Raw genomic sequence first — 14091 nt, 5'->3', positions numbered from 1 at the left:
CCCAAGAAATCATCTTCGTGGACACTTTGCAGAAGGAAGCCTTCAGTGCGTTGAACATGTGCTGTTCATCACGACACTTAGTAAGTCAGATAAGACTTCCGCTGCAGACACAGCAAACCAATTAACACAAGAGTTCCGCTAAGAAAACTCGAGCCTCCCTTTGTTTTCATCAAGACATCGGAAATCGGAGTCCACTGGTAATCAGACTAGAGAATCACTGCGAACCTTCCGAGGTCTTTCAAAAGAAGCAGATGTCTTATTTTGCTAGCAGGTGGTGACAGAAACTATGTTTACTCAAGTGTGTGTGTGTGTGTGTGTGTGTGTGCTCAGCATTATCTTCCATTCACTTTTTTAAAGTACATTTACTTTTCCCGGTTGCAGATAGGTTCAAAATGAATACATAACGATTAAGCCACCAAATCTTTGGCTGCCACTTGTCTGTATAAACTATTCAGCATTTAACACATAAAATTTTGCTGACTATATTCATCCATCTACCACTACCTAGAATTGGTGTTCTCGAGTGGCCTTTTAACTACAAAAGTTATTTTAACCCTATGATCGGCTTTTCTTCTATTGCTATTGCGAAGTAGTATAAAAACCAGAATAGCGTAACATCAGGGCTGAAGAAAAAATACGATTCCTTTTGTCTTGCGCAAATGAGCTAGACGTGGAGCAATGCGGCATCCAAAGAGCATCTAACGAGGAACTGCTACATGCAAGGCCCTGGGAAGACGCCCACCATAAGACCCTTCACACGCCGGGCGTCTCGGACGACAGACGGAAGGGTAAGGCGCCCCCCCAGATGGGCCGGGACCCGCCGCACAGGGGCGGAGCGGTGGGGCGGCAAAGCAAACACGTGGGCACCGAAAGGGGTGGACCTGGGACATTTCCAGACGCAGAGTAAGCCTGAGCAAGCGAGGCGCGAGGTCCACCGTGTGCGCCACTGCGCACGGGGCCCTCGGAGCGTCCGACCTGCGGGAAACGTGTGACCGCACTTGGGGCCAGCTTGCCTGCCGCGGGGCAGCCTACTGCTTGCTGCCGAGGAGGCTGGCGTCCGCGTGTGTCAGAAAAAGAAGACCCGCTCAGTCAGAGACGTGTCTTCTCAGGGCCAGAAAACCCCCGCCTCTCGTACGTGAAAGACAGACGAAGAAAGGAGGGAAAGTACCTCGATGCGACGGCTTTCTTCTGTTTCTCCAGAAGAGGGTCCAGCCAGGCCACGAGCACTGACTGAGACGACATGACCCGGACGCTGATGTCTTCAGGTACGTCCAGCTCGTCCTCTTCTGAAATGACAACGGGACACGTGGACCGGCCACTTCTAACAGCAGGTCCCTCCCTCCCTCAGTTCCTCTGGCCCCGGCGTGGTTTCTTTAAATTGCTTATGCTTAATGCGGATAAAATGAAATGAATAGAGAGCTAAGCAGTTATTTGATTGGTCAAGATACAGAAACGAGAATCTCCACTCTTGCCTTTTTTTTGAATTTTATTATTAGTTTCAAGGATATGGTCCATTGGTTAGACATTTACCTAGTTTACGTAATGATCCCCCCGACGGTTCTTCCCCTCCTCTGGCCCTCCGCCCGGCCACTACGCTGCTGCTGACCTCGTTCCCCGTGCCGTGCTCCCCGCCCCCGTGACCAGCTCTCGACCACCAATCTGTCCTTCTTTAACCCTTCACCCCTACTCTCGCCTTTCTTAAGCACTAAGAAATAGGCAGTCCACTTGAAAAGTTGCCCGACCCAGTCGACATGAAGAACAGTACAGACGGATGTGTTGCCTTGGTCAAAGACAGCCCAAGTGATTCCGCGTTTCTGTACGTGTCTGGGAAATAATACGATTTTTACGGGAAGCGAAAGTTTAGGGAAGAAAAGCTCAAGTCGTAGCATGAAAGGAGAATTCTAGTGCAAACAAATTGCACAAATCATCTTGGCTCAACGTCCTCACGTCTTAGAGCATGCGATTCCAAGACAGATTAAAACTTATAGTCTGACACAAAACAGAATTCATCTTGCCCATTTCCAAAAGAACACCTCACGGTCACAAAGCTTACAATTTTTGTTTAATCTCTAATTAAACTGAGACTCCCAAGATGTCTTTGATTTTGCTTTTGAGTCTCTTGGGCTTTTGGGTTTTTTTTGTTTGTTTGTTTCTTTTGTTTTGTTTTGTTTTGTTTTCACCTTTTAGGGATCGCGTTTGCAGCTTTTAAGTAGGAGAAGGTGGAAATATTTAGCCTGTTAGAAAAGTAATACAGGATTTCTAGGGCAGCTGTTAGTGAATAATAAAAGAGAAATCTCATGTATGTGGGACTTATGTTATACAATGTAAAAATTATAATAGTTGATATAAAATAACAATATATTATTATATGATATACTATATTATGTAATATAAAATTATAACTAAAAATAAATTGTGAATCCATGAAAATAACTATGCTGCAGATGACCTCTTTAAATAAGGCTCACACTCCAGAAAAGGCACATGTAATTTGCAAATATAGGAATAATATAAAAATCATTAGTAGATTATTAGTGGATGGATGTGGAAAAAAGGATTCCGGAGCATGTGACCAGGGATCAGGCTGTCAGCAGGTCGCTACACATCTTTCCTCTCTTCACAATGCCATTTTTACGCAGTGTTAGCTGAGATAAAGTTGGAGTACATCATCTCACCTGCCCCTCCATCCACACCTATCTTCTCTGTCTCTCTGTCTCTCTGTCTCTGTCTCTCTCTCTCCCTCTCCTCACAGTTTATCACTAGGAGCCGTTTCCGCGTGGACCAGCCTGTGCTTCTGAATGAAACAAATGCTTGGCTGCTCTTATCCTGGCGAAATCCATTGCACCGTGAAGACATTCAACACATACAGAGAAATATACTTCATCACCGGAACGCTCTAGCCGCTGAGTATAAAAGAGTCGCACTCGTACCCCAGATGTGACCCAGTCTCTCCCTGACGTTTCCTTTAAGCCCAAGAAATTCGCCATCGACGCTGCATTCGCTGCATTCGTGCTGACCAGCCGCCTCCTCGGACACATACCTGTGACCTTCCGCTTCGTCAGGGCGGCCCTGTACACCGGCTGGCTCCGCCCTCGCGCGTTCAAGGACTGCAGAGAGACCACGTACACCGACTCGGAGGCTGTGGGGCGAGGAGCGAGCGATGAGCCTCCGCGGCTGGTTTTCCCACGCATCCCTCTGCCCGCGCCCCCCCTACCCCCACCCCCACACTTCCCTCTTCTTCAGGACAGCTAAAGATGACACCAAGCTCCGCAGGAGCCGAATTCAAGGACACTGCGATGTGAGGAAACATGGAGGCGAATTTTACCTAGAATTCTCGAAAAATGGGTTTCTAGCTTATCACCATCAATGAAAGATGAACAATGTTTAAAAAACAAAAGAATGGCGTTATGACCCACATAATTCCCCCAATTGCTTTTTATTTCCAATATAAAGAAGGGGGAGACCTCTGTTCTTATCTGTGATCAAACAGAAGGGCGAGGGGCCAGGTCAGCAGCCCAGGGGGGGCGTGCGCCCTTCACAATCAGAATCTAACCCAAATCCTCAAAACGGAGGCTCTGAAGACTTGCTAAGAGCAAATGGGAGAGTTTAAACATATCCTTCATTTCTAGATCGTTCTTTCGCTTAGTTCTCCCCACTCCACCCCACCCCAGAATGTACACTGGACCCACCAGAATCTAACTCAATCTAAGCTTGAAAACTTTATTCTTCAAAAACGTTACAATAATGAATTGAACATGTACCTCTCGAGTGCCATGGAATCACAGATTCTGAGACCCAGGTGAAATCTCGGTCATCCTCCACTTTGACCTTCTTATTTAACAAATAGACATAAAGCCATAAAAATGGACTGACTCGCCCCGGATCGCACCCCTCAGGACGCATAATCTTCCCTGAATCCCAGGTTGCTAAGGCCTGGCTCCAGGCCCTACTGGTCAAGCCTCCTGCAGCGGGCTGAATCAATGCAAGGATACAAATGAGGCAGCCTTCGGACTTCGAATGCAGATACTTATGTCACCAGGTAAAACCTCAGTAAATCACAAGAGGGGGCACTAATGCCCTAAAGGAAACCTCGCACATGGGAGCCCTTCTTCCAGGAATTTCAAACTTTGCTGTGGCGGTGGGAAGATAAACCTTTCATTTATAGAACAGCATGTCCAAGGAGACTCGTGTTCAAACGCCTCACAGAGAGACCCTGTTTATGTACATGTCTCTGGACTAATCAGATTTCCAGAGAAAGGGACCCCGTCTGACCACCTGCTCTCCCAACAGAGAGGGCAGGTGAAACTCACGCTGTGACATGAGAAAGTTATTTTGGCTAAGGCGCTCACATCTCACTCTCCAGCCAATTTCGAAAAGAGAAGAGCCGCGTCTGTAACACTGGGACTCACGGAGCATCGACTAACCTTCTAGATGGGGTGGGGGGGGGTGCGGGGAGCCCTTCAGAGCGGCTCATTCCTGCTCTGCTGACAACGGGGACATGACTAGAGCCAGCCCAGGAAAACGCCAGTGTCCAGCCTCAGAACCCAGGGACACGGCTAAAGAAATGGCGGCCCAACGTTTATCAAGAACCACCAAGAAATGCGTAGTTGCCCACGGCTGACATTTTTACATATTTGCGATGGATCTCTTAAAGTCATTAGTTTTTTTTTTTTTTTTTATGCTCAGATTCTTCACTTGCTGAGCTCTCTGAACTAAACTTCTGAAGGTCCGTCGTCACTTCTGAAGGACTTCAAACTTGACCCTACTTGTTCTGTAGTTCTGCCCCGCACCTTGGCTCCTAGGGCCCGCTCTCCACTCTCCCCAGGGCCTCCCTCGACCCTCTACTCACTCTGTTTACTGTCTATCTGGGAGGGACTGCTGGGCCTCAGTACCTGGGGTGGCACCTGAAGACGCCCAATAAGACAGTTTAGTGCATGACTCGGAGGGTGGGGTTTCAGCTTACAGGACCTCACACCCTCTTTTCTCCATGTTTATTTAATGTATGATTTTTCTCCACAGAACCACACTTTCAATGGCATCTCTGTTATAAACAAAACTAAAATCCTATGCCAGAGAAAATATGGGGACGGGCCCACTCTGCCATCCCCTGGGAATTCCCTTCACGCCATGGTTCCCGCTTTGATGGAGCATTTCCAGGGGGACCTCCTCCTCCACGTGGTAACCTCCTAGATCCTTCACCACAGCAAGTCCAATGCTTATCTGGTGAAAATTCAGAAGCCAGCGCATGGTAGTGGAAGCCCAGGAGGCCCGCGCTATCTGTTTGGGCTGGGACCAGGGCCTGCCCCGACCTCAGTTCCAACACTTGCTCAAGTTCAGGCAGAAAAAAAATAATTATTCTGCTATCCTCAGGTGAGCCAGGGGCTCAGCACTGAGAAACTGAAAAGACAGGAGTGGTCGAATGAAAAATTTGTTGATGCCAAATGAACACTCAACGGGCTCTTCCAAGAGTCGTCAGCAGGTGGCTGAAGGAACAGTGGCATCCGAGGCTATTTCAGGGAGAGGCTCCAGCCTGGCCAGCCGCTCAGTGTCTCCACCAGGTCAGTGCCCGCCACGCAGCCCAGGGAGCCGGCCTGGCGAGTCCCAAGGGACTCGGAGTGGCTCGTCCAGGCTCCCGATGACTGCGTGCTCCCGCCTTCCATCAAAGCGGATCCCTCCCGCAGAGCGCCTGGGCGCATGGGCCCGCCGGGCCTTCCTCCTGCCAGCGGGCCTGCCTCCCTCGCCGGCGTCTGCCTCAGGCTGAGCTCCAAACCGCTGTCAGGGCCCCCGCCGTGGCCCCGGCAGCTCCTGGGTGCCCCTCCCCCTCCTTCCATGTGCCTCCGCCTCGTCTCGCCAGACTCGGCTCCCATTGTGTGCCCGCCCCTCGCCACGTCTGAGAGAAGACCCACCTTTTACCGCTCAGGAGGTGCCAAAGGGGACCACTGTGTCTTCTCACTGGTGACTCCGCCCACGTCACACGGACCCTCAGCTGCCTGCCCTGCTCTGCTCCCTGGCCTGGAGCCGTTCCTCCTTCCATCTCCAGCCTGTCACTGTGCCCTTCCAGAGGCCCAGTGACGCCTCGTCACGCAAGTGAAGGGGCCACCAGATCCCACTGGAGTCTTCGGGAGGGCCCAATAAGTCGCACCCTCTTCCTTGCCTCCAATTAGGGAAGGAAGGAAGGGCAAGCAGTGGGGGGCCACACACTCATCGCTGGTACAGACTACGTCGGAGAACGTGGGAGCAGGTGCATTTCCTACTCCTGAACTCCGGAACTGGGCGAGGTTGCCGCCCGGCAGCCCCTGCGTGACTTGGGCCCTTGCGTGACTTGGGGCACAGAACTGCTAGCAGAATGTGTGCTCTCGGCAGCCCAACACCCCCACCCTCAAGGAGGAGGTGACAGGAAGGGGCCAAGCCACACTTCCCCAGCGCCTCCTGCCAAAGTCAGGACTCTGGGAGCCTCTGGGAAGTGCCAGGTGAGGAGAGGGAGAAGCGTGGGCCCCCTCGGGGCATGGCCTACGTCCGCCGCCCAGGCCTGTCAAAGTCGGGCCTCGACCTGGGCCAGACTGATGCACGTGATCTCTCCCGGTGACGGCCAATGCTCTCTCAGCCTTCCACGGCCCCCACCTCCTTCACCGGATATGGGTTTTGGGGAAAGGGAGGAAGGCAGGGCTTCCTCAGCTGCCACCACATTTCCTCTCCATGGGACCCATGGTCCAGTGTCCTAGGACCTAAGACAAAGCTTAGACAGGGAAGCCACGATGGGAAAAGCATCGGCCCCAATTTCAAGTCCAGAACAATGGCCCAACTCAAAGAATCGGTGCCGTTCGGGCCAGGAAGCAGCCGATGGGCACTTGGAAGGTGACGCTGTCCCGCCGCTAACTGAGGGTCAAAAGGACGGAGGCGTAGGCGGAGGAGAGAGCACAGAGTACAATTTCGAACAACTGTACTATCTGGAAAGTGAACACTACAACTAAAGTATAGTCAGGACCGAGCTTCTAAGCACCGACATGATAAAAAAAAAGATCATCAGTTGCCGAGCACCAGTTAACGTCAAACTCACCCAGCTTTTTAATTTCGTGCGTTCGCTCATCTCTCGTCAGGGGGACATAATTCATCTTCCGGCCACTTTCCCCGTAGCCCAGAAGAAAACCCCGCGATCTGCGTGGACTCTTGGCTCCAGATAGGCGTGGCGCCTTCCACGCGACGGACAGCCGGTCGTCGGAGGGCCGGACTCGCACGCGCAAGGGCTTGTTGGGCACTTCCTTTTCTTAAAGAGGACACGACACAGAAACTATTAAACAGTAAACACTCGGAGCTCTCCGCCGAGTCTGTCCAGTCTGTCCAAAGACTGAGCCGCAAGCATCTGCACATTCGCTGGAGTTACCCGACCATTCAGCGGGGCTCGCGACGCCCACTTTGGTGGGACCAGTTCTGCTAAGAACATTTTTCCCCCCAAGGGAGTCGACCCTGCACGCATGTTCCTCCCCACATTTCAGACAGGGAGGTCTCGAAAACTCGAAATGAAAGCGTGCCGTGCGTGAGACTGTCAGCCAGAAATCTCGAACGTTTTACAATGTTCTTTTTCATCTATTTCTTTTTGCCCCCTTAAGTCCAAAAGTATATATTCTCTGGTGAGAGCTAAAGGCCAGAACAAAAATATAGCAAACACTCGCATGTGACATTTATAACTGTCCTCCAGAAAGCCTTTCCACGGTGAGGCAGAAAAGATGGCCTTCCCCGGCCTTTACTGAGCTAAGTAGTAACTGATTCCTGGTTTCGATCTGATTTTTCTTACATGTCTGAGTCTGCCCCTCCACAAATCCTGACCCTGCTGTCCCCAGTCTCTGTTGCTTCCTTCTCACTAGATCGATCAATTTCAAGACGTCCTCTTGCTAAACTGATCAATCTTGAGAAACGCTCTCAAAGCAATGCATTCTGGTGGCCGATACTGAGTGTTTAAAGTTTTGTTTTTGTATCAATTAGAAGCTGATAACTTTGGGAACTAGGGCTATGGATCATGTGACAACTACACTGTCCGTTTCTGATAGTGGGCCACATCCTAGATCTTCCTGGGGGGATCCCATCAGGCTCGTGAGGGTTTCTGTGGTTATGTGAGCCAGTTACTTCCCGGCATTTTCCCTCTGCTATATACTCAGTTCCAGCATCAATTCTGACTAATTCTATTAAACTGGAAAACCCCCGGTTAGGCTAAGACATAAAAATAAAAATCTAATGCCATGAGTTAGTGTGGAGATGGTTATTCTGAAAGGCCAGACAGCTGGCTCCAGTGCTCTGAATTCAAGCAAAAGGAACATCCATTTGCACATTAGCTGGAGTTACCTAACCATTTGCCCAGCACCTCGTTCTTAAAAGCTACTAAGAGAACGCCACGTAACAGTTCTACAAATGCTTTCCCCGCTACGCAAAGCAAGACTTAGCAAGATTTTTTGCTTTGTACCCAATAGCACAGCCACCAGATGAACTGGGCACAACTTCTCCTCGCGCCTGGCGGTCTGACCGTGGCCGCTTTCACTGGGCTTATGCTGAACTGGTCGCAGTTTTGTCCCGGGTTGCCAGGAGAAATCTGGATTTCCAGGCCTGGCCTCTATAAAAATCAAGGACCACCAAGCAATTACGGAAATGGCAAATATGCTCATTTACATAGTTCGAGAGAAAAGAATTTGCCACAAGTGTTCAACACTACTAATCCGACTCATCAATGGCACAGCGCTAATTAAACAGATGAGTTCCTGTGTTAATCCTCTGAATTGATGACTCCTATGAGTCCCTGTATTGATCCTATAAGTTAATTAGTCTCATGAGTTTCCATCGGGGGTCTTGCTTCATATTCAAAACAATGCGATGTCCAATGCTTCTAGAAAGATCCAGGCAGCCAAATCTTGTTAAATGTTATAGTTATCCATGGGTGACTACGTCACAGACGAGAACATGTATTTCTTTCATCAGCCTGTGCCACTGGTGACTAGACCTTGAGTGGGGCTAGGAGAAGAATCGTTTTAAAGAAAATACTGGGGAAAATGTCTCGTGCAAACTACCCGTGTGAAACAAAATCTAGACGAGAAGCAGTAGTCTCATTCATCAACAACGAAGCTTTTTTTTTTTTAAGTTAGATTTTTGTTCATCAGAACAAAATACATAAAAAAGTTTAATTTTTCAGGAGTAGCGTCTGTGACATTTTCAGATTTACGCAAAGATGTGAAGTAGACTTTAGACGAGCCGTGAGTTTGGGAACCACAGTTGAGAGAGAAAATTTTAGAGGAAGCGAAAATTTTGCTTCATTCTCTTTCCGTCTCCTAAGTCATTTTTTCCTTTGTGTGCCTCTGATACAAACGATCACCACATTAAAAAAAAAAAAAAAATTCGATTTTAACAGAAGACCCTCTCACGAGCTCTGTCACGTAGCAGCTGTTGGCTCTGAGGGCAAACTTGAGGTTGAGGTCCTGTTTCATGGCGTAACCAGCTTTGGGCAAGGGGCAGGGCTATCTATACCTAAAAAAATAAATCTATGAGGTGGCAATGATCTGTGCCAACCGCACGGAGGTTTGTTTTACGTTTGAGAAAAGCTCTTCCCTCCCCAGGAACCCCCCGGCGGTGAGGGTTGAGGACTGTCTCGGTCCAGCTGCCGCAGGCCATCTGCGCTGCCGGCTTTGGGGGGCAGGGTTACCAAGATGGCTGCCGAGGTCCGCTTCCCGAGGGCCAGCAGGGAACAGGACAGATGCCCGCGGTGCTGTCCTCAACGTGACCGGCCTCGGGGCCACCGCGGCTCTTGTTCTAAAGCCGCTTCTGACCTTCAACCATGTCCCCTCCCTTGCAGAGGGGCACACACCAGCACGGGAGTTCCGGGGCTTCTCCAGCAACGTGGGCAAATGCGCCGTGCGCATGCGTGCGTGCACGCACACGCACACACACACGCGTGCACACACACACGGTGCTCTCTGCCCTGTGACCCCGCTCCAGGCCTGCGCCCTCCCGGCCATTCACCCTGCAGTGGAACTTGGCCCTGCAGACTTCGCTGTCACCACTGAGCCTTGGGGACTGTTGCAGGGCTCCACCCCAGTCTCCCCTGACATTCAACAGTAAATTACTGAAAAAACAGTCCTAAGGAAAAGGACCTTTGGAATTTCCTCAAGCGACAGGGTCCCTGAGGAGGGCGGGGGGAGGGGGGATGTGAGGTTCCAAGGACAAAGAGCTCAGCTCCGGGTGGCGTGAACTTTTGCCTGACCCGTGCCAGGCCCACTGAGCATCCGCCGCACCTCCCAGAGGCAGGGACAGTGACCGCCCCTCAGACAGCTGCAGCTGGCACCCCGGGCTCTGCCGGCTGCCTAACCGGTGCACACCAGGCCCGCCGAGCCAGCTGCAGGAGCAGGCGGGAGCCAGCCCTTAACGCCCTGCCGCACTGCCCGGTTCACTGACAGCCTCCGGCCTGTCCTAAGCTCTCACGTGCTTAATTTTAATTATCCTTAAACAGCTCCCAGGTAAGCAGGAGAGATGTCCTAATCCCCATGAGAAAAGGGAGGTTCAAAGAGGCAAAGCAGCTGACGTGTGGCCAGACAGCTGCTAAGGGCCGAGCAGCGGGGGAATGGAAGCACACGTGTCCCCGTGTACCTGGGCCCCCTCCCCTCATGCCCGCCCCTCACCCCGCGGGCCAGCCCACCAGCCACCCAACGCTTCTGCTGATGAATGCGAAGCAGGGGTTCTGAGGGGCACGGGCCCCCCTCAGAGCGTGAGCGTAACTCCTTGCACAGAGGGCGTGTGTGTGGGTGTGTGTGTGTTTATTTTTTTCTTAAATGAACCAGACAGTATACTCAGCAGGTAGCAAATGAACAAGAGATGGCCTTTTACCAAACACTGGAGAACTGTCCCCAGACTCCACGGAAGCCAGTGACCCCGAAAACCAGAGTGAGCTGAGAATGACTCCCCTCTAAACACAGCCCTCTATCTTTCAATTTCAGGGTCTAGAAACGCCAACCACCATTTCTTTTTCAAGTATGTTAAAAATTTCCTTTTTTTTTTTTTTTTACCATTCTGGGTTATATATTCCGTCAAACATCTTTTACAGACCTTTTATAGATTATCTGGTAATCTGCTTTTCAAGCCGATGCGCACACTAAGAAAAACTATCCATATGGTTCAAATTTACTGCCATAAAAAATGTTTAGTGTTTCTCTAAGCCATTGGGGATAGCCTTGCAGAAGCCTTCTGAAACTTTCCTAATAAATTCCTATAAGTCTTTTATCTTGAAAGCAGGAAGTCGCAACTGCCGACAGCAATCACAATCACATCCACCAGGGCCGAGTTAGTTTAAACTTGGCAGGACACACTCTCTCCACTACTCCTGGTACATCGTCAGGTCGACATTACTTAGAATGGGTTGATAACACTAATTACATGCTGCGTGACACCATTACCGTCTGGATTAAGGCTGACTTCATGATTTGCTTTATCAGCTACACAAACTGGCAAATGCTCTGAAAGCACACGGAAAAAAAAAATCTGTTCTTTTCGCTAAGAAAAAAGGTCTGAAATTCAACATGATTTATACTCCAAGGCTTCTGCATTGGGCCTCCACGGGTCTCGAATCAGGACTAAATCTATTCTTCACTGGTTATGCGGCTTTGAGCCTCTCACTGGCCCTCGGTGTCCTTGCCTGCCAAGGGGTGTGTGGCGTACCGGGTTTTGTAACGTGGCCCACGTAAAACACCTCGTCCCACACCTGGCATGCACGAGGCATGTACAGGGACTGCTCGCTGTGTTTGTGGTCGTGATAAACACAGAATCCCTCAGCAGAGTCACTGAGTGGGTGAACGGCTCCCTCCGAGCGTGAGCTGAGATCCCATCACAGGTCCTACCACAATGCCTTGCACACAAGGGGCACAAAACACACGTTTTAAAGAACCGGACGTGAGCCAAAGAAACACACGTATTGTCAAACACTCTTGGCATTGAAAACCTTCTCAAATGAGAGGTTGTCTCTATCCAGGTGGCTTCTGCACACCACACACGGAAGGCACTCTCATTGTCCTCATCAACACCTGACAGGTAGCAATCGCTCTGAGCAAGTCCCAGAGGAGGGTGTGGCTGCTGTATCTCCGGCCGGGTCTCCACTAGCGGGACGTTCTCACGGTCCCGCAGAACATAAGGGCCGCTCAGTCTGCAGCTTTGAAGAGCAAGTGGTTTGTCCCATGGACTGACCCCACTGCACTGACCCCCGGGCTTCCCAAACACAGCCCTTCTCCCCGCCCCCGGGGCCTGTAAGGGCGTGCATGCTCACTCGCCTTCTGCTCATATATCCTCTGCCCCAGGCAGCGTCCCCTCCTCCCAAACATCGGAGCTCAAGGCATCCAGGGACAGTGGTCTGCAGGGGAGGAGGGGGGCACAGCCCACCAGGCCGGGGCCGTGGACCCCACACGGCAGTGGGTATCGGAATCACCAGGGGGCTCGTGAGAACACACCCTCATCGCACACCTCTACGGGGCTCAGGGGAGGTTCCAGAACTGATGTGCGCTGTGGGTGAAGTGGGGACGGGGAAGGAACATGTATTGGAGATGCACTGGCCCAGCCGGAACAGACTTTGCTGTCCCCGCTCCGAGTCTGAATGCCCCGTCCCCAGCACGGGCCCGGACTCCGCACTCACAGCCAGATGTCTGCGCAGGTGGGGCCGCAAAGGCCTCGCCCGCCTCCACCTGCCCGGGGCTCCTTCCTGGGCGAGTCCTCCTGAAACACCTGTGAAGCCTGCACAAACGCTTCCTCCACACAACAGGCTTTGCAATGCTCCCTCTGAAATCTCCCTGGAATGCCACATTTTCCTCTCCAAGAAACACCCCGATACTTTTAACTCTTCCCTGAGTTTCTGTGTGATATTTGGAGAGGCCCAGCTATTTGAACCATAGGGAGAAAGGGAATCTCCTTTCTTGATTTCGGAATAGCCTCTGTCAGAGTGTCACCAACCTTCATAATTTATTGGATCTCTACCAAGTATGAGGCATTTGACACACATCCTCACAGAAACCCAATGACACCCCATTCACAGACAAAGAAAGTGCAGCTCAGAAAGGTCGAGGGAGAATCTGGAGCCGGAGAGGGGCGGGCGCTAAGTCGGAACTGGAACCGGAACCGGGCCCGTCGGGCCTGTGGCCCTGGTCCTCTCTTCACTTTCGCTTGGACGCTCACGCTAGTTGTGCAGCTGGTGTCACCGTCACTAGCATGAGCATGAGTGTGCTCCGGGAGAAGGTGGCTCCCGGACAAAGGATCTGGCCCGCGGCACCTGGAGTCACTGTCCAAGACGTCCACGTCGCCAGTCACCCACCGACAGACGTCGGCTGAGTTCCCAAGCGCCCGGTTGCTGTTCAGGCGAAGCAGGTCCGTTTGTCCCCCTGGTCACACGCTGCCCCTGACGTGTGCACATGTCTCAGCACTCCGAGGACAGGCCACTGAGGGAGAGCTGAGCACCTGGTCAGCTGCGCCCGAGCCTGGCTGCCCGGCTCGCCCTGGGACGCAGTCAGGGTACCGAGGAGAGACGCCGTGACGGGCACACATCGCGCCACCCCTCAAAGATGCCAGAGCAGCCCGCTAAGCCATTGCCCGGAGTCACGAAATCCTTGCTGCCTTCTCAGGGGTTGGGAGGAGACGGTCTTAAAAGAAAGAAGAAGAAAAAGAAGGAGAAGGAGGAAGAATAAGGAAGGAAGGAAGGAAGGAAGGAAGGAAGGAAGGAAGGAAGGAAGGAAGGAAGGAAGGAAGGAAGGAAGGAAGAAGGAAAGAAGGAAAGAAAGAGAAAAAAGAAACTTGGACTGCCCCCAAGCTAATCAGGGCCAATTACTAACAATGTTATGGATTGCAGAAGCCTTTAAAAAGCATTTAAAATTAACTTTTAAAACAAACAAACTAACTAAAGTGCCTTTAGTTCAAGACTCTGCTGCCCAGTGGACCTGTCCAGTACTTCACGGACTTTTTTTCCTGCTTTCTAGGATCACAAGGAGAAGAAGTCCATATTGTCGCCAGATGGGAAAGTCATGGGGAATCCTATTGGACATGAAGAATAGACTGGGACGGTGTGGCCAGGGGCCAACCCCACAG

At 51.3% G+C, this 14091-nt stretch overlaps 1 protein-coding gene across 1 annotated transcript in view; it reads right to left on the bottom strand.

The window, feature by feature from the left end:
* FNDC1 (fibronectin type III domain containing 1) overlaps positions 1 to 14091 on the bottom strand; it is an 85645-nt gene that overhangs the window by 40518 nt on the left and 31036 nt on the right. Inside the window, exons 5-7 of the mRNA XM_016152715.2 lie at positions 7058 to 7264; positions 3041 to 3139; positions 1169 to 1286 (exon numbers count right to left, since the gene is read on the bottom strand). Of these exons, the coding sequence (XP_016008201.2) occupies positions 1169 to 1286; positions 3041 to 3139; positions 7058 to 7264 (424 nt within the window). The remainder of the gene's footprint in view (positions 1 to 1168; positions 1287 to 3040; positions 3140 to 7057; positions 7265 to 14091) is intronic.

Source organism: Rousettus aegyptiacus, unplaced genomic scaffold (assembly GCF_014176215.1).
Source record: "Rousettus aegyptiacus isolate mRouAeg1 unplaced genomic scaffold, mRouAeg1.p scaffold_m13_p_1, whole genome shotgun sequence".
Classification (NCBI taxonomy): domain Eukaryota; kingdom Metazoa; phylum Chordata; class Mammalia; order Chiroptera; family Pteropodidae; genus Rousettus; species Rousettus aegyptiacus.
Note: the sequence above shows the minus strand (reverse complement) of the source record. Positions and strands in the feature narration are given on the sequence as shown.